At 46.7% G+C, this 21,196-nt stretch overlaps 1 protein-coding gene across 2 annotated transcripts in view; it reads right to left on the reverse strand.

Annotated features, from left to right (window-relative positions):
- The window catches only part of PARVB (parvin beta), a 56,898-nt gene extending 35,950 nt beyond the window's left edge, over positions 1-20,948 (reverse strand). Inside the window, exons 1-3 of one of the 2 annotated variants that reach the window (XM_063928916.1) lie at positions 20,632-20,948; positions 7,523-7,612; positions 5,657-5,727 (exon numbers count right to left, since the gene is read on the reverse strand). In XM_063928916.1, coding sequence (XP_063784986.1) covers positions 5,657-5,727; positions 7,523-7,612; positions 20,632-20,749 — 279 coding nt within the window. In that variant the 5' untranslated portion in view covers positions 20,750-20,948. Of the gene's footprint in view, positions 1-5,656; positions 5,728-7,522; positions 7,613-8,387; positions 8,534-20,631 lie in introns of those variants that run through there. The other variant, XM_063928917.1, reaches the window with a different exon arrangement.
- Positions 20,949-21,196: the final 248 nt, after the last annotated feature.

The raw sequence follows: 21,196 nt of genomic DNA on the forward strand, positions 1-21,196 counted from the left end.
TTTCGAAGGAGTATCATCATTTCGGCCATTACCCCGGTAAACACCCTCGGTGCCTTGTACAGTCCTGTCTGGACTTGGTAATGGTAATCCTGTACCACAAATCTGAGGTACTTCTGGCGAGGATGGTAGATGGGGACATGCAGGTAAGCATCCTTGATGTCCTGGGATACCATGTAATCCCCCTTGTCCAGGCTTGCAGTAACCGCCCCGAGCGATTCCATCTTGAACTTGAATTTTTTTATGTATGTGTTCAAGGATTTTAATATAAATGGGTCACACCGAACCATGCGGTTTCGGTACCCCAACCCGTGTAGAATAGTAACCCCGTCCTTGTTGAAGTAGGGGCACTTGAGTATTACCTGTTGGGAATACTGCTTATTAATTGCCTTTAGTACAGCCTCCCTGCCTGAGGGAGTTGTCGGCAAGCCATAATCTAGGAAACGTCTGGGGGGAGATATCTCGAATTCCAGCTTGTACCCCTGACATACTTCTTAAAAGAAACAGGGATCCACCTGTGAGCGAGCCCACTTATCGCTGAAATTTTTTTAGACGGCCCCCCACCGTACCTGGCTACACCTGTGGAGCCCCCGCGTCATGCTGTGGGCTCAGAGGAAGCGAGAGAAGAATTTTGAATCTGGGAGCAGGCTGACTGGTGCAGCTTTTTCCCTCTTCCCTTGTCTCTGTACAGAAGGGAAACGCCTTTGACCCGCTTGCTTTTCTGAAGCCGAAAGGACTGTACCTGATACAGTGCTTTCTTAGTCTGAGGAAACCTGAGGTAAAAATATTTCTTCCCAGCTGTGGATACGAGGTCCCAGAGACCATCCCCAAATAATTCCTCACCCTTATAAGGCAGAATCTTTTTAAAGTCAGCATCACCTGTCCCGTGACAGGTCTCTAATACCCTCCTGACAGAATGGACATTACAATCATTTTGGATGCCAGCCGGCAAAATATCCCTCTGTGCATCCCTCATATATAAGACGACGTCTTTAATATGTTCTCATGTTTGACAGGGTCACCGACCACGCTGCAGCAGCACGATCTGCAGGTCTCCGTCTAGTACCTGAGTGTGTAAATACAGACTTCAGGATATCCTCCTGTCTTTTATCAACAGGTACCTTCAAAGTGGCCGTTCCTAAAACGGCAGTGCCACCTTTTTTGACAACCGTGTGAGCGCCTTATCCACCCTAGGGGATATCTCCCAGCGTAACTTATCCTCCTGGCGGGAAAGGGTACGCCATCAGTAACTTTTTAGATATTACCATTTTCTAAACGGGGGAACCCACGCTTTTCACACACTTCATTTATTCATCTGATGGGGGAACAAAACACTGCCTGCTTTTTCTCCCCAAACATAAAACCCTTTTTTAGAGGTGCTTGGGTTAATGTCAGAAATGTGTAACACATTTTTTATTGCCGGGATCAAGTCACGGATGTTCCTAGTGGATTGTGTATATGTCTCAACCTTGTCGACACTGGAGTCAGACTCTGTGTCGACATCTGTGTCTGCCATCTGAGAGAGCGGGCGTTTTTGAGCCCCTGATGGCCTTTGAGACGCCTGGGCAGGCGCGGGCTGAGAAGCCGGCTGTCCCACAGCTGTTACGTCATCCACCCTTTTATGTAAGGAGTTGACACTGTCGGTTAATACCTTTCACCTATCCATCCACTCTGGTGTCGGCCCCACAGGGGGCTACATCACATATATCGGCCTCTGCTCCGTCACCATATAAGCCTCCTCATTCAACATGTCGACACAGCCGTACCGACACACCGCAGACACACAGGGAATGCTCTAAACGAGGACAGGACCCACAAAAGCCCTTTGGGGGGACAGAGTGAGAGTATGCCAGCACACACCAGAGCGCTATATAATGCAGGGACTAACTGAGTTATGTCCCCTATAGCTGCTTTTTTTATATAATGTATACTGCGCCTAAATTAAATGCCCCCCCCTCTCTTTTTTAACCCTTTTCTGTGTTGTAAACTGCAGGGGAGAGCTAGGGAGCTTCCCTCCATCGGAGCTGTGAGGGAAAATGGCGCCAGTGTGCTTGAGGGAGATAGCTCCGCCCCTTTTCCGCGGCCTATTCTCCCGCTTTTTTTATGGAATCTGGCAGGGGTATTTACCTCATATATAGCCCCTGGGGCTATATATTGAGGTATTTTTGCCAGCCAAGGTGTTTTTATTGCTGCCTCAGGGCGCCCCCCCCCCCCCCAGCGCCCTGCACCCTCAGTGACCGGAGTGTGAAGTGTGTGAGAGGAGCAATGGCGCACAGCTGCAGTGCTGTGCGCTACCTTGGTGAAGACTGAGTCTTCATGCCGCCGATTTTCCGGACCATCTTCTTGCTTCTGGCTCTGTAAGGGGGACGGCGGCGCGGCTCCGGGACCGAACACCAAGGACTGGGCCTGCGGTCGATCCCTCTGGAGCTAATGGTGTCCAGTAGCCTAAGAAGCCCAATCCGGCTGCAAGCAGGCGAGTTCGCTTCTTCTCCCCTTAGTCCCTCGCTGCAGTGAGCCTGTTGCCAGCAGGTCTCACTGAAAATAAAAAAACCTAAGTCTATTTCTTTCTAAGAGCTCAGGAGAGCCCCTAGTGTGCATCCAACCTCGGCCGGGCACGAAATCTAACTGAGGCTTGGAGGAGGGTCATAGTGGGAGGAGCCAGTGCACACCAGGTAGTCGAAGATCTTTCTAGAGTGCCCAGCCTCCTTCGGAGCCCGCTATTCCCCATGGTCCTTACGGAGTTCCCAGCATCCACTAGGACGTCAGAGAAAAGGGGAACTGTCTGCTGTAATGTGTAAAAGGGGCTCTACCTGGTGTAGTGGCGCTACTGTGCAGCGTAATTTGAATAATGGAGACTACTGTGCACCGTAGTATGAATTGGTATTATTTTTGGACACGCCCCTTTCCCATGAAGCCATGCCCCTATATATTTTTCACACGCCTACGGCACGCACTGCCCCTATCTTGCATAGGGATGTGGGGTGGGGGGCAATGCCGTTTCTTGCACACAGCGCTAAAATGCCTAGTTACGGCACTGATATCTTGCATTATAACCAGTAGCGGCTCTTGCCCCTGGCAAGCAGGCTTTTTTTCCCGGGGCGCTGCCACCGCTGCAAGAGCCGCTACTGGTGCCGTGCGGTGCACCTGACGTCATCACGCACCGCACGGCATTGTGGGAGCGGCCGCAGACGCTAGAGGTCATAATTGACCTCTAGTGTCTGTGCAGTGTGCGGCGCTATGGGAGAGACGTCATGACATCTCTCCCATAGATCTGAGGAGCAGCGGCCGGAGATGGAGGACAGCAGCAGCGGTCGGGAAGCAGGAGCGGGGCTGGTATTTTTTTTCGTGCGCGCCGCTACTAGGGGCACAGCAACAGGGGGCGCAACTACTGAGGACACAGCAACAGGGGGCACAGCAACTGGGGGCAAATGCAAACTGGCATCATATGAAATCATACATACTGTATTTACTCCTGTATAAGTTTATAGAACTGAACCACCAATCCCTGGCAATCACAATGCAGCAAGAGACATCTGCTGTCACTCAAAGACATCGGTATAGAGGCAGCAAGGCCAGCAGATCATCTGTCTCTGCCTGCCCCTTGTGGAACTACAAGTGCCAGCATGCAGTGTCTTCCAGGGTACACTGGAATAATAGTTTTTGCTTTACAGTCTGCTTTGTTGCTTTCAATGGGGTTGGCAGTCAGTACCTGTTCAACCAATGACAAGCGCCCCCCCAGGGAAACTTTCCTTGTGATTGGCTGAGCCTTTCCCATTGATTTCCAATGGTGCTGCAGTTCAATTGGCTTTCTGCCCTCATTTATAAATAGGTCTATTCAAACGAAGGGAAACAAGCGGCGATCTTTGCTCAGCAGACTGTCACCTGATTTTTAAGGAAATAGATTTAATTGTCCGCACTATTATTATCCTTTATTTATATGGCGCCACATGGGATCAGCAGCGCCCAATTACAGAGTACATAGACAAATGAGCAAAACAAGAAAACAGCCACTTACAGTTCAAGACACTTGTACAAGGTATATAGACTTAGCTCGTCAGCAGACGACACTGACATAAGTATCAGGGCGGCAGAAAACTGGGGGATTTGGTGCCGTCGAAGGGAGTATTGAAAAACAGATAGGTTAAGTCAGAAAGGGAAAAGCACATGAGGGAACAGGGCCCTGCTCGTGAAAGCTTACATTCTAAAGGGGAGGTAACCGAGTGGAAGCATTCATTGGGGGATATTCAATTGTTTTCAAAGTCAGTTGGGTGTCTGTTTTTTCCTATCTAATAGACAGGAAAAAACAGACACCCAACCGACTTTTCAAACATTTGAATTCCCCCCATTGTGTGTGGGGGCTGATAATCCCAGTAATAATAGTGGGTAACAATTCGCTCCATCTAGGTTACACAAGACGTATCCCAGACTCGCTGTAGAAGCACTGGATCGACTCTGTATATATTTGGTGGGATTGTCCGTCTACCATGTAAATCTGGCCTGTGATCACCAAATAACAGAACCTCTGCTGCCTGTACCCCTTATTACACACGTGGGCACCTTGTCAGCAATGACAATTTACTTCTCCCTGTCACCCCCTCTGTCAATACCCCCCCTTCCCCCTCAATCCCCGCTACCCCTCCCCTATAACATACTATAAACCATAACAACAACAGCCCTATAGGCTATCACTAATGGAAGACATATGCGAGTTATCAGTGTCCTAAACGGTAACTCATCTAACCATCTGCCAATGTAATGTTTTATATATTGTAATGGTATGGAGCCAATCAGACAATGGGGGAGATGTACCAAGTCTTGGAGAGAGATAAAGCGGAGAGATAGATAGATAGATAGATAGATAGATAGATAGATAGATAGATAGATAGATAGATATAGAGATAGATAGATAGATATAGAGATAGATAGATAGATAGATATGAGAGATAGATAGATATGAGAGATAGATAGATAGATAGATAGATAGATAGATAGATAGATAGATAGATAGATAAAGTACCCACCATTCAGCTCCTAAATGCATGTTCCAGACTGTGTTTGAAAAATGACAGGAGCTGACTGGATGGTACTTTAGCTCTCTCTCCATTTTATCTCATTCCATGGCTTTAGTATATCTGCCCCAAAGTGTTTTTTCTTTGCCATCTACCCATCTGCTGGTGTTTATAAATAGACAGAATGACACTGTTAGTGTAACAGGAACACGTCTGCACTTAGTCACCGTCATATGAAGACCACACGCTGCCAAGTAACTTTACCGTCACGCCATGTGAATGCGTTATACGTGACGCCTGCGAGTACCACAAGATAACATTGTATTGTCCAGATTACTGGATTATTGTTCCTATTAAAAGAACAGATCATCACGTTCCGAAACACCAGCACCAGCGATGAGACAGCACGAGATCTTATCTGCCTGTAGCAACGTGATCATCACAGAGGGAGCAGGAAACATGTGAGCCAGACACACAGCAGAAATAAATGGGGAAGGTTTCATCTACACGGACTTTGTAAAGGAAGACGGAGAACCCTGCCAGTAACACGCTGCAGATTAGATTACACCTGAAAACAAGCAGCCTACATTAGGTTAGTAAATCAGGGCCGCGCTGCTGTGCAACGGATCAGAGTCAGACGTTTTCTTTACCTTTACAAGTTCTTTAAATTTGGGGTCTTCTTTGGAATTGGGGTCTATCATAGTACGTTCCTCGTTCTCCTCTGTGTGATCAGAAAACAGGGAACCGGTTAGAGACATGACGGCAGCGGCTCCTCACCTCTCACTGGCAATAATAAGATAAATGGATAAACAGGAAGGATAACAGTGCAAAGTATCTCTGGAAACTATTCATCACCATCAAGTGACACTGCGTCATAACCCGGTCCAAACAGATTATTTTTTTATTAATTTTATATATATATATATGGGCACTTGGCACTTTACACTGCAGGATGAGCAGTGACTTTACAAATATGCTGAATCTATTATTCCCCTGATGAAGGCAGACGAAACAGCTGTTGGGATGTTGAGTATATCATTGCATATGTTACCTTGCTGCTAAACCACTTGTGCTGCATGTTTACATTTGAACTTTTGCACTTTATTAAAACACAGAAAGATATTCATCTGTTCAAATAGTGTGCTGGTTTATCCTGAGCTGGGCTTCCTAGTGTATGGACAAATGCTATATATATATATATATATATATATATATATATATATATATATATATATACATACATACACACACACACAGCAACGTGTCTGGCCTGCTCAAGACCCTTTATAAAGCTATACAAAAAAACATATGTTTACCCTGGATAGTATCAGAATCCCGGCGCTTGGGATGTCGGCAGACAGAATTCGACACCGGCATCCCGACACCTACTAGGTAACTATGCTACCCCTAATCCTTAACCCTAACCCTCCTTGTCTGCAGCCTGACCCTTACACACCCCCAGTGGTGCCTAATCCTAATTCCCCCTATCCACAGCCTCCCGGTGTTGGTATTCCCATCAGAATCGGGATTCCATCTTCCAGGATCCTGAACACCGGCATCCTAACCGGATCCCATTTACCCACACCCACCAACTACTGATCCCATCCATTTGATCCCTCCCTTTCATGGATCTCTGATGGTCCTATAAATTGATCTAGGCAACTACCATTCTGTGTATGGCTAGTTACCATTTATCCCTGGGTCATTGTATACACACGCACGGATATACACCCCCCCCTTTACAAATCCTGCATTCACCCCTGACTAGTCACAGTAAAGTTTATCCCACAGTCTTTCCCTGCGTGCTTAATGCTTGGACTGAAGAAGTACATCCTGCTACAACACAAATGACGCACAGGTCGCTGATCATTGCCGGAACACAACTCGCCTAACCCGGGCGACACTGAAAAGAGCCAGAGCGTCTGAACACACAGCTGCAGCTTCGGAAAGTCAACGCATTAAAGGAACACTTAACCTCACACCTCTCGGTGCTTAACTGCACCCCGCACAGGGGAATATATGTTCTAGACCAGGGCTGTCAAACCTGCAGCCCTCCAGCTGTTGTGGAACTACACATCCCAGCATGCCATAGATTTTTTTTTTTATTAGGGAGTGCTAAAACTGTGGCAGGGCACGCTGGGATGTGTAGTTCCACAACAACTGGAGGGACACAAGTTTGACACCCCTGTTCTAGGCAGTCTAACGTTACCCCACTCTCCAGCGATAGGAACACTCGGATGGTATTTACTAATACCTTTTGACTATAGTGTTGTACATATTTTCAGACCCTGCCCCAAATGTTCATGCCATGAGGCTATTTGTGGTACTGTATTGTGCGGCTCATCACACGGCGATTAGATTGTCAGCGTATGGCGAGTCCTGTAAGCACCATCAGAGAAACTAGGCAAAGGTCTAGCACAGTCATACTATAATATTACACTAGACAAACACAGAGAGAAAATAGAGAAGGCGGGGTTACGTCCCTTTAAATGTGATGATGAGTCACATGACCGTACCGAGCAAGGTGTCTTCCGGGTGGATGTCAATGGGCGTCGGAGACATGGGGGAGTTGATGGCATTTTTGCCCTCTTCCTGGAGATCAGTCACTGGGCGACAAAGAAACAAAAAAAACAAAACAGATTCATTTCATGCATTTAATTTTAGGTGTAAAACATTCATGGAGAGATTTATCAAAGTTTGGAGAGAGATAAAGTATCAGCCAATCAGCTCCTGTCATTTTGCCAACTCAGGGGTCTATTCAAGCAGCAGTGAAAAGTGTGGAGAAATGAGCCAGCAGAGAAGTTGCCCACGGCAACCAATCGGCATTGAAGTAACATTTACAATTTGCATACTATACAATTGTACGGAGCAGCTGATTGGTTGCCATGGGCAACTTCTCCACAAGCTCACTGCTTCATGAATAAAACCCCAATGTCTGTAACATGGCAGGAGCTGATTGACTGAAACTTTATCTCTCTCCAAGCCTTGAAAAACTATCCCCCCAACCACCACTGTATTTATAACACTGGAAATATTTGCAGCCAGTAAGTATTCGCTCAGACATCATATAAATTAATGCAATGACAGGTCGTGGAATAAAATGATTACAGCATGTACATTGGATGATCGCATTAGGCCTGACCAATAAAATGACCACAGATTCACACGGAAAAGAACGACAACAATGCAACAACTTTCATCTACTGAAATCCTAAATGTCAGCATCAGATTTAACCATCAATCACAAGATAAACCGTATAGACATCAGCACTGCGTCACCGACAATGAAGACGGACTGGTAAACATCTGCGGAATTCCCAGCTAGGACCTCTATTCCTGCACCCTATCAAAACCAGGAACCGCAAATCCAAAAGTCCAAACCTGTCTTCTCCACCTTCTCACTGGCCCCAGCGACCTCCTTTCTGCGTTTTCTGCACAGGAGTCCGGACATGGTGATTCCAGCCTGGGGTCAGCAGCGTGGATGGGTGTTGTAACAAGGACGAGAGCCGTTGTCAGTCCGGGTTATTTCTGACACCGTGACGATGGGGTGAGGCAGGGGGCTGAGCAAGCTGGAGGGCTCTGGACAGCTGGGATCCTGGCAGTGGGCAGTAAAAGAGGAGGCAGCCTCTAAGGCAGGAGGTTAGCAAGAAAATGGGACACGCTGCGATGGGACGGAACAGCGGTGGATGAGCACATTTCTAATACAAGACAAACGCCTAGACTGAGGTGAGTATTGCGCAGACAGTGGTAACAGGGAGGGAGCTGTGCCAGCAGTTTGTAGTGCAGGGCAGGAGATGCACGCCAGCCACCGGTTATGTGGGTTTGTATTAATCAATAAGCATCTAAGCTTTTATCCTAATTGTCAGCTGCAAGCCTGCAATATGCTGTAGAAAACTAGTAAATAAACCAAAACACCCAGACATTGGTCAGTGCCTGGCTGCAGGCGGAAGTTGTGTTTAAGAGTTTAATAATTAGTGACTGGACTGGAATGAAAACAGCAAAATAAAATAAAATACAGGAAAAGATAAATGGGATGCTGAAAGGGATTTGGTAAAACGACATAGTCTACGTCTATGTGAAGTATAGGTATTTGGAAAAACAAGATCGTTTTTAGTTTCTTTTTTAGTTCCCAATAATGTCCAAAGAGCTTCAGAGAAAAATAGATTTGCCAAATTTTCTACCAGTGGATTGGTTACCAAAAGCAACCAATCAGATTTTAGCTCTCATTTTCTAAGTGGCACAAGATGGATGATAGCTAGAGTCCGATTGGAAGCTACGCGCATTCCCGCTTTTACTTTTTAGAAGGCTCTGTAAGTCTTCCCCGTTGTGTCTAGATAAACATGTACAGCAAAATAACATAAGCGGCAGCTTCTGGAATTAAGAGTTATAAAAAAAAAGAATAAAATATCAATATTTTTATTATTATTTATTTATATTTTCCAGCCTAAACCATCACAGATGAATAGCAGGACTTTAGGGTCTCTCTTTCACCTACTGAGATGGTTTTTACTAGAGGCCATCACCTATAAATACACATTTTAGTCTTGTTAAACAGCAAAGTCCGACTTTACAGTGGACCCGTCACCTATGCCACAGGCAGCCACTTCGTGGACTATACGAAATCCTGTCGCTGGTAGAGGCAGCTAAGACACTTACAGACAAGAGGTGGGCACACCAAGACCCAGCACCCTTGGTTAAAGGTCCCGGTATTCTGTTCCGGTGCCCTCTCTTACTTCTGGGGACCTCTGCTGGCACCCCTTCTTCCCCCATACGTGGCACCTGGAGGAGACTGTTCCAGCAGTTGCGCTACGGTGAACCAGCAATCATGAGCACACGGCCATATCACTAGGTACCAGTCACATAAGGATTGTAAATCCTTGAATGTTTTTAAACTGGCGACTATTTAAAATAATAAATAGGGATCGCAGCCTCATACTAATCCCGGTGCCTTATGATCCCTAAGACCTAGCGCTGGAACACCCGTGGTGGCGGCTCGCCAGCTACCATTTGGTAGTCTCCTCCCAATACAGTGCGGCTGTGTCCGTATTCCCCTTCTAAGCGGAACCGATGACTTACCTTCTCCCCGTGCTCCAGCCACAGCCTAGTAACGTCTGCTGGACCTGCTAGTATATCAGACACAGACGCCCGTCGAGACAGCGCTTGTACCGTGGGTAAGCGTTGTTGCGACCCGGCGGAGAGTTGTTGGAGCGACTCTTTCCAATATGCTTGTAAGACGCTGTTAGGAAAGTTCACTCAAAAAAAACATAGTAAGCCTATAAAAATAAAATAAGAAAGCTTAGGGCTGCCATACACAGCAGCCCTGTGACCATGGTCCGACTCCTGCCGCACCAAACAAAAAACTGATTTGCCTGAGCCATGGGCCCGTTGCATCCTGGGAGGACTGAAAGCTTATGATCGTTTGGTGCCAATCCGCAGTCGCTCCATCATATCCCATTGTTATCCTGTGGATAACCTGTGGACCCTGCCGGAGAAATATGCTCTAGGATTTTAAATATGGTGTTTGCAACATTGCTTAATATAGAATTCTGGCTGCTTCAGGTGGAGTCTGAGTATTGCTGACCACCTTTTTCTCAATCAAGGTAATACATGTAGCTTTAACAGCCAGTAAATTTACTGACGCTGGAGAGAGTGCAGGAAGCAGGGAGGATAATTGCCCTTTGGGTGGGCCTGTGCCTTTAAGAACCTTTCCCAAAGGAAATGTAAATTCCTGGTCACCGGTAAAATGCCTGCAAAAGGAATATTTCTGCGTCCAGTGCTGAATTCGGCCCATAGTGGTAGGAAGTCCCTGCTCACAAGCTTACAATCTATAGCTTCAACCTTATTTGTTCCTTAGGTCTTCGTACTTAGGGATGTTCGTAAACCTGGGCCTGCTGGCTATTTTGCCATGGGGGGGGGGGGGAGCGCTCAAGCCGTCCAGCGATTACAATGGAGAGGGATCTTGCAATCCCTCACCAGTGCCCACTGCAGGATTTTGGCTGTCTACATTGTCTGTGTAACGGCCCCAAAAACACGTCTCAATAGGCGGCTGCAAGGAATGTAAATATTCAGAGCATTTACGCAAATAAATCATAAAATAGTCCACTTAGACGGAATTATTTAAATCAGCATTTTTAGCTTTGAAAAGTTTGTATTAAAATAAAACATTTTAAACCAATACACAAACGTGCACCAATGTAAATTCCAAAATCTCCTGACTTATCAAATAATGAGAGCCGCAAGACTAGGACAGACACCCCCAAAACCACCTGCCCCACCCTTATGACAAACTGTGACTCACACACGGTACAGTATGACAAACCCAGAAGTTACTCATTCATACTACAAGAGAGGGTGACTTCTGTCCCATGCAATACACCTTACACCCAGCAGGTGGCAGCACAGTTGTCATCAGGAGAAGATGGGGTTTGCATGAAGAGTCTGGGCACCCTAACCTTGATTTTTGCACATTAATATACACATACAGAGCCAGGAAGGTGATGCGCTCGCTGGCTGCCAGTAATAATAAGCAGGAGGAAGTGGATTTTGTATGTAATGGATTTTTGATGCTATTTTTCTGGCTGCCGATAAAACTCTACATATTCTATTTTTGCTGAAGTTTTTATTTTTAAACAGAGGAAGAAAAACAAACAACTGATTATAGCCAAATAGGAAAGCAGCAATATACAACCAGCTACAGAAACGTTTCTGTCTCCGCCCTCCTATTACACTCTATACCGCCCGGGGAGAGACGGAACACAATACACATTACATCCACATGTGAATCCTATTTGCAATCTGAAGATCATGAATTATGGGCTAAAATATAAATATAGTTTAGTTTTTAAATGCTTATTACTGTTAAATGTCACCTCATATTAGGGTAGGTGTATCAACTCTTGGAGAGAGATAAAGTGGTCTATGTACTAAGCCTTGAATAGAGATGAAGTGGACGGAGGTAAAGTACCAGCCAATCAGCTCCTGATTGTCATGTTATAGGTGGTGCTTGAAAAATGACAGGAGCCGATTGGCTGGTACTTTATCTCCATCCATTTTAACTCTCTCCAAGGCTGAGTACAACTGCCCCTATATCTCTTCAAGCTTTAATACATCTTTCCTATTATAAGGGTTCCTAGTGCTATACAAAAGGGGTGGAGTATGTTATGCCGGCGCCGGGATCCCGACCGCTGACATGGTGGCAGCTGGGCGAGCGCAAATGAGCCCCTTGCGGGCTCGCTACGCGTGCCACGCTATTTATTCTCCTTACAGGGGTGTCGTGGACCCCCAAAGAGGGAGAATAGTTGTCGGTATGCCGGGTGTCTGGATTCCAGCGCCGGTATACTGAGCGTCGGGATCCCAACAGCCGGCAAACTGAATACCACCCATACAAAGGGATGAAACAGACAAGCTAGAGTGAAAAAAATAGGACCCATTTATCAACAAGTGATAAAACTCTTTGGGGGGGAATTCAATTCTTTGAAAAGTCAGTTGGGTGTCCGTTTTTTTCCTATCTAATAGACAGACAACCAACTGACTTTTCAAACAATTGAATACCCCCCATTGTGTATGATAAATGGTGCTCCAGCCAATCAGCTCCCAACTGTCACTTTTCAAACACATGACAGTTAGGAGCTGAACACATGACAGTTGGGAGCTGATTGGCTGGAAGGTATCCGGACTCCAGGTCGACAACAAAAAGGTCGACACACCTTAGGTCGACGCCAATTGGTCGACACACCTTAGGTCGACATGGACAAAAGGTCGACATGGACAAAAGGTCGACATGAGTTTTTCACAATTTTTTTCTTTTTTTTTAACCTTTTCATACTTAACGATCCACGTGGACTACGATTGGAACGGTAATCTGTGCCGAGCAAAGCGGTAGCAGAGCGAAGGCACCATGCCCGAAGCATGGCGAGCGAAGCGAGCCATGCAAGGGGACGCGGTGCACTAATTGGGGTTCCCCGTCACTCTACGAAGAAAACGACACCAAAAAAACATAAAAAAACGCATGTTGACCTTTTTCCATGTCGACCTTGTTCATGTCGACCAATAGGCATCGACCTAAGGTGTGTCGACCTTTTTGTTGTCGACCTGGAGTCCCAGACCCGGCTGGAACACAATTCATCATCAGCAATGAGTTTTACACACTAAAATGATCTCGAACCAATGTCATTTCTGGCCAAATCGGAAACATATCGTCTGGATCGTTCAGTGTGTACGCCCGATCTGCGCGCTACCATGGTCATTAGGGATTTATTTATTACCAGTTATTTATATAGCGCACACATATTCCGCACCGCTTTACAGAGAATATTTGCCCATTCACATCAGTCCCTGCCCCAGTGGAGCTTACAATCTATATTATCTACCTCACGTACACACACACACATTCACGCTAGTGATGTCTTCTGGTTGGCCCTGCTGCACGATGCCCACCTCCGTCCCCCCCAAACATCGGCAAACTTGTATGCAGTTGCCGTCGTGTCTCCCACTGGATCGGTCAGCTACACATTGATCTGATATGTAGCTGGGGCGGGACTGAAGGATGGGAGGCTGGATGAAAGACTAATGGGAGGGAATTCCAGAGGTTAGGAGTAACTCAGGGAGAATTCCTCAATGTGTGTGTGGGGGGGGGGGGGGGGGGAGTGGTGGATCAGGGAGGAGGTGAAGCAGTAATTAGCGAGGGTAGAGGGTATATAGGACATATTCAAAGGTTTAGCATACAAAGACAAAAAATAAAAAAAGAGAAGAGAGAAAAGATACTGTGAGAACGTTCATATACAGATGAAGAAAAGACCCTACAAAGCACAGAAATCATACAGAGCATTAGCTATTGAGGGTTATACGCTGAATATAGCCCAAGAAAAGCGGTATGGGCTAATTCACCACATTTAAGGAATGAGAGGAGCGCTCGCTGTGCACTGCCCGACATCAGAGCAACCTCTAACCCATGAATAAATATAAACTGCGCGTAAGTGACCTGTCCGCACGTCTTCTCTTCTACATCCTCCATAGTACAGGGTGTGTTCCCGAGTGTCTCCTACACTGAGACTGTGTATGATACAGCGGAGACCGACCACCCCCGCCAAAAACCACTGGGGCCATTGCCCCACCACCATTGTATACATGGTTGTATGCGCTACACTAAACTGCACACCACCTGCATTAACCCCAGATGTTCCTGGCTGGATCTGTTCTGCCTGTTGTATACCCGCACTGTGTATCTTCTGCATACCTGCATTAACCCAGTGCTCCCCTGCAACCTTTTCTGCCGGTTAATAACCCTAAATGCCTGATTAAGTTGTCTACCGTGCCGGCTGACCTCCATCGCACGCCGCCGACACCTAATCTACACCACAGCTTCTGCCAATGCGTAACTGATGCTGATAATGACAGAGAATTCCAATATTAAGAAAAACAAAAACACATATCTAACATGGCTATAGATCAGTGTACAGCTTGCATATTAATGGCAATAGCACAACTGCATGAAAGAGTCTCCGCGGGGCAGCGCTCTGAAACGTTTATACGCACACAATGTATAAATATATATATGTAAGGGAAACTCACTGTCCTGGTGTTGGCAGCGCAGTGGATGAGACGGGCAGCGGGGAGGACAGAGTTAGCTAAAGATACTGAGACGTTGTTCGCTATTTGTGCTGCACGTCCCTAACCAAAGTGACAGTGCAAGTACTGAAGGCTGCTTCCTGCAGATAGCGGCAGAGCCAGAGCGCAGGTCCGGCAGACCTGACTGCACGTATAGGCCTACGCCGGCCATTATTCACAGCGTGCACCCATTTCTTTAATACTTACCCCTCCGGAGCCCCCGCGGCGGCATTAGCACCGCTGTAGAAATCATCGGGGAAATGGCGCACTAGACTCAGGCATAGCGCTAGGATCTCCTAGTGACCGTAGGACCCAGAGGCCCAAATGTATTCAGCCTTAACAAGAGATAAAGTGGAGAGGGATAAAGTATCAGCCAATCAGCTCCCAACTGTCATTTTGCAAACACAGCCTGTAACATGACAATTAGGAGCTGATTGACTGGTACTTTATCTCTCTCCACAGCTTAGTACATCTTCCCGCAAGTGGCAGGAGTTTCCCTATAAGTTGCCTATAATGTGTTGGGGATAAATTTGTTGTTTTTTTGTATTTGTTTTTTTTAACTTGAGTCGATTTTTTACAAATAGGAATAACTTTACTATATTCCCTAAAATATTATACTCTAACTTTATAACTGTTCTCTAGCATCACATTCTGCCTTGAGAACAGATTGGTATGTTCCCCATGTATACAGCAATATTTCAGTGTGTATTGCAGAGGAACTGGTCTGTGTTTATAGTCCCTTCTGTCAGACATTTATAGGTCTCTCTCCTCCCACCCCCCCACATTCCAGCGCTGCCCCCTGACCGAGAGGTAATAAACCCAGTGTCACATGACCTCCAACTGCAGGGAGCTGTATACATGTGTTTACACATCTTACCCTGGGAGTGACAATAAAAAGCATTGCATGATAGGAGACGATGCGGAATCACACACAGTTACACAACGCGTTGTGCGTGCATTCTATCAGATTATATGACACACCGCAGATGAGAAAGTTGTGACTGCGGAGGTGACAGATACAGGATTCTAGTTACTTCAGGGATCTATGTACGAAGTCTTGGAGTGAGATAAAAAGTGGAGAGAGATAAAGTACCAGCCAATCAGCTCCTGTCATTTTCAAACACAGCCTGTAACATGACAGTCAGGAGCTGATTAGCTGGTACTTTATCTCCATCCACTTTATCTCTCTCTCCAAGGCTTGGCAGCCTGGAGCGGAGCATCGCTGGCCTGCAGAGCTACGAGCATCTCTCGCCCGCAGAGCCACGAGCGGAGCATCACTGAACCCGCAGAGCCACGAGCGGAGCATCACTGAACCCGCAGAGCCACGAGCGGAGCATCACTGAACCCGCAGAGCCACGAGCGGAGCATCACTGAACCCACAGAGCCACGAGCGGAGCATCACTGAACCCACAGAGCCACGAGAGGAGCATCACTGACCCGCAGAGCCACGAGCGGAGCATCTCTCGCCTGCATAGCCACGAGCGGAGCATCTCTCGCCTGCTCTGGCAATATTTTATCAGTAAATAACCAGCCCTGCCGCCACTTATTAGTAAGTAGACCCATACATGAAGCTCATGTGACCTTTCTACCCGCCAGAGCTAAGAAAATACCCCATGTGATACACATAACATCATACAGGTAGGCTGATAAAAAGTTTGAACGGCTATAAAATAGCTTCAGCTGATCAAGGTTACAAAGCAGCGGACGGAACGGAGAAGCATTATTGACAATAGATGAGGATTATTCTCTGGCACGACATTCCGCTGCGGGGGTTTGGCAGACAATAGTTATTCCTGTCTCTGGTCTGTTGTCGTCCCCACTTGTAACTTCTCCAAGGTCATAGATAGTGTAACGTGCAAATAGTTGCAAAGAGGAGCGATATGAAGGCCAGACGCCAACAATCAATTCTGCGTCGACGGTCTTAACAAAAACAAATGGTAAAATACAACATATTGTAAATCCTCGATTCGCCGATTCAGACCCAAAAATAATCTGAGTCGAGGATTTTTAACACGCTGTATTCTGCCATTCATACGAGAATCAGTGGAATCGCCCAATTGATGTAAGGGCCCCTTAAAAAATATTATACAGCCGATAAGTCAACCAGGCTTTCTTCTTCTTCATCTGCAAAACATGCATTGCTGGATTCCTCTGTCTGTACCGCCTATCTATTAGCATCCCACGGCCCATTTTATCAGGGAGGTATTTATCTGGTTTTGACTGTAATAACTGATACCCCTTTCAGACATAGGACCTGGGAACTTCACCTCTGAAAAATCCTGGGTTTTTGCTGGGACCCCCTTTCACACTAAACCTGAGACCTGGGAAATTCCCGGGCCGACCCCTTTCAGACATAAGCCTGGTCTGCCCTGGCAGCCAGGTCACACCAGGCTACTCTAACGTCACATGTCTTATTATTATTATTATCCTTTATTTATATGGCGCCACAAGGGTTCCGCAGCGCCCAATTACAGAGTACATAAATAATCAAACAGGAAAACAGCAACTTACAGTTGATGACAGTATAGGACAAGTACAGGGTAAATACACATAGCTACATCAGCAGATGACACTGGAATAAGTATCAGGTGGCAGAAGACTGCTGGATGTGGTACAGTTGAAGATTATTAAAGTAAGAAAGGATAAGCACATGAGGGAAGAGGGCCCTGCTCGTGAGAGCTTACATTCTAAAGGTATACACACACACGTCACACTGAAAACACACATACATGTAATATACACACACATGCCAACCAATTTTTTTTTATTATATATATATATATATATATATTATATATTTATACACACACACACACACACAAATACACCTGTTTTGTGGCTGCGCCGGCTGCTTCGACTACTCACAGCAGCACGGACTACAGCAGCCGGCGCAAGCCCCTTCTTCACTCCGGCCTCCTCCAGGCAGCCCCACCAATCAGGTGCAACCTGGGAGCAAATTCCCGGGTCGCACCTTTCAGACCTAAGGTGGGTTGAGTCCCGGGAAAACTCTGGTCAATTGCAGGGTTGGCGACCCGGATCACGTTCCCGGGTCGGTGCCTTTCAGACATACCAAATTCCTGGGTTGATGCGCGTTCACGTTCAATCCTGGGAATTTGGAGCATGTCTGGAAGGGTAATACGACAATGAGGTGATAGAAGAGCATCGCTAGGTGTCATCTAATTACCAGAGTCCAGGTAACTGTGACATCCTCAGCCATACAGCGTTCTGCAATTTGTCATTTATCTGCCAGGAAAACAGTCGCTACTGTACAGCGCAGAGTGAGGACATAACTGGAATAACTGTCTTGGGTCAGGCCCTTCCGGAGTGCAGGCTCTAGAAGAGGATAGAAGCCACACATCCAGGCAGGAAGGGTGAAAACAAAGGAATCCAGATTAGTGGATGCTCTGCCGTTTGTGCAAAGAGAACATTTCCCTGCTTTCTGAGGACTTGCATAAAAATTGCAGATTAGAACCAGAAGAGATTATAGGGGGTGGGTTTAAGCCTTGGAGAGAGACAAAGTGGAGAGAGTTAAAGTACCAGTCAATCAGCTCCTAACTGCCATGCTACAGTCAGTGTTTGCAAAATGACAGTTAAGAGCTGATTGGCTGGTACTTTAACTCTCCCCACTTTATCACTCTCCAATGTTTAGTACATCTGCCCCCTAGTCCTACAATTTTATAATTCTACCATCCGTTGGTACATTTGCTACAGTATAACTTCTAAAAACAAACCAAAAAAAAAAAAATTACAGAGAAGTGGAGGCGTTACCCATAGCAACCAAGCAGGTGCTATCATTTATCTAGTACACGCTAGACAATTATAGCTTCAATCGGATTGGTTACTACTGGCCGCACCTCTGCTTTACGCGTCTTAGTCAATGGATCCCCTTGTGACAACCCAGAACACGTTACTATGTCACTATTCATTCAACAGGAGAATAACCCAATATTAAGCTGCCATGCATGTAACAGTTCAGCAGTTATGGGCAAGCGGTCAGTAATGAATTAAAATAATACATTTATCCTGTACAAATGTATCATCAGGCATTTCAAAGGAGTGTAATAAAGCAGGATGGGGCTTGGCACTGCAGGTGAACACTAGGGGGGGTCACCTGTTGCCCCACACTGCTGTTGAGCCACCTTTACCAGCAATAATTTATATTTCAAGTTTCATCTGTCTGAGTTTTTCCATCTCTTGCACCATATTTAAAGCCTACTCCTAGGTACATCACTGCCTTAGTTCTAGATATAATGAGGATTTCCACCTTGAAATGATATGATAGCTGGAACACCTCCACTTTTAGAAACCTGCATTTTAGTAAATTTGCCACTCGGTCTTAGCGGCATCACCGGTCTCTTCTAGCATCCTGGAACACACACACTCTAATATCAGTAGCACTGACTCTAGTAGGAAGCACTAGTGGCTGGTTCACGCAGCATCACTGATTGTCAGTGGGTTGGAACTTGACCCCAAACACCTTTTGTTTATGTGAATGAGCCCCACATAACCATTAAAGATGGTGCATGGGGAGGGACACTGCCTCACTTGCACTTTAAGGGGCATTACACCTATACAACCTTTGCTGAAAACATTGCTTCTTCTGTGCTCTTCAGCCACGCTTATACATAAGACTATGTTTAATTTCGTCACCCTAAGATATGGCGGCACTAAGAACAGTTTTGTGTAATGTGCCTGGAAGGCAACAATAAACAACTCTAGATATTCATGGATATAGATACAAAAGGAAGCTAGAATAAGAAGCTTTGTATTTAGTCAGGGCATCAAAATGCCAATAAATGAAAGTTACCTGAATTGGAAACCTCATTCAAAAGGAAGAAATCATGAAATAAATGAAATATTGGTACTCTCATGTGACAGAGTACTTTCTGTGTCATGCAAGCTTCCCGCAGTATACATAGATCTCACTATATACAGTAATCATTTACACCACCCGCATTAGAAGAACTTTTTGCAGACATTACGCCTGGTGATAAGTGGCGGTGGGGTGAGAATGGAGCACTGTATACTCCTTACTGTACCGAGCATACCTACAGTGATGTGACTTTAGGCTGAAACACCTCAGCCAGATCAGACATGTTCAGGTGTGCTACAATTACACGGGCAGAACAGGACGGATCCCAGCTATTCCCAGTCTACGCATTACACACATTATCTATTCCACATGCACCGTGCCCTGCCATAGCTATGCTGTAACTAGGAGCAACCTGCTTCCCTATCAGTATTGTATGCCCTTATCCCTATTACAGCTGCCTTCAGGGTACATTCTACCCGCACTATGCAGAGAAATCTGCCCCTTCCTACCTGCCCTCAGCCACAATACAATCTGCCCCTTATCCCCTCCCTACCTGCCCTCAGCCACAATACAATCTGCCCCTTATCCCCTCCCTACCTGCCCTCAGCCACAATGCAATCTGCCCCTTATCCCCTTCCTACCTGCCCTCAGCCACAATGCAATCTGCCCCTTATCCCCTTCCTACCTGCCCTCAACCACAATGCAATCTGCCCCTTATCCCCTTCCTACCTGCCCTCAGCCACAATGCAATCTGCCCCTTATCCCCTTCCTACCTGCCCTCAGCCACAATGCAATCTGCCCCTTATCCCCTTCCTACCTGCCCTCAGCCACAATGCAATCTGCCCCTTATCCCCTTCCTACCTGCCCTTAGCCACAATGCAATCTGCCCCTTATCCCCTTCCTACCTGCCCTCAGCCACAATGCAATCTTCCCCTTAACCCCTTCCTACCTGCCCCAGCACAGTGCAATCTGCCCCTTCCTATCTGCCCCCAGCCACAGTGCAATCACCACCTGCCCTCAGCACAGAGCAATCACCACCTGCACCCAGCACAGTGCAATCTGCCCCTTCCTATCTGCCCCCAGCACAGTGCAGTCACTACCTGCACCCAGCACAGTGCAATCTGCCCCTTCCTATCTGCCCCAAGCCACAATGCCATCACCACCTGCCCCGGGCACACGGCACGGGGTAGCCGCCCCTCTCCTCACCTTCTCGGGCTTTCTTCTTCCTGACCAGGGTCCCCCCGAGCTTGCCTAGGAATGACTCGTCCTTCCTCTGCCTCTGGCTCTGCTGCAGGGAGGGGGACCTGGCCGGGCCGCCTGACATCTTCCCCCGGGATGTGAGTGCTGCGGGCTGGGAGGCTGAGCAGGGATTGTCCCCTCATGTGATGGTAATCATGGGAGGCAGGAAGGGGCCGTGCTCTGAGCAGCCTCCAATGGAAGAGACTGGAGTGCCGGCCGGGGAGGGGGTCTGAGCCCGGGAACAGTGTGATGATTACCACATGACACACACCCCGCAGCCCAGGGATGGGCAGCCTGTCATCGTATGGTTGCTGGGCTTCCAACATCAAATCAGTCATGCCATGGCTATCAATCACATCGTAACCATCGCCTCGTAATCATCGTCTCATAACTATCGCATTATAACCATCGTCTCATAACTATCTCCTTAGAACCATCGTCTCATAATCATCGTCTCATAACTATCGCATTATAACCATCGCACTATAACCATCGTCACATAACCATCGCCTCACAATCATCGTCTCATAAC

Source organism: Pseudophryne corroboree, chromosome 6, assembly GCF_028390025.1.
Source record: "Pseudophryne corroboree isolate aPseCor3 chromosome 6, aPseCor3.hap2, whole genome shotgun sequence".
NCBI classification, from domain to species: Eukaryota; Metazoa; Chordata; class Amphibia; order Anura; family Myobatrachidae; genus Pseudophryne; species Pseudophryne corroboree.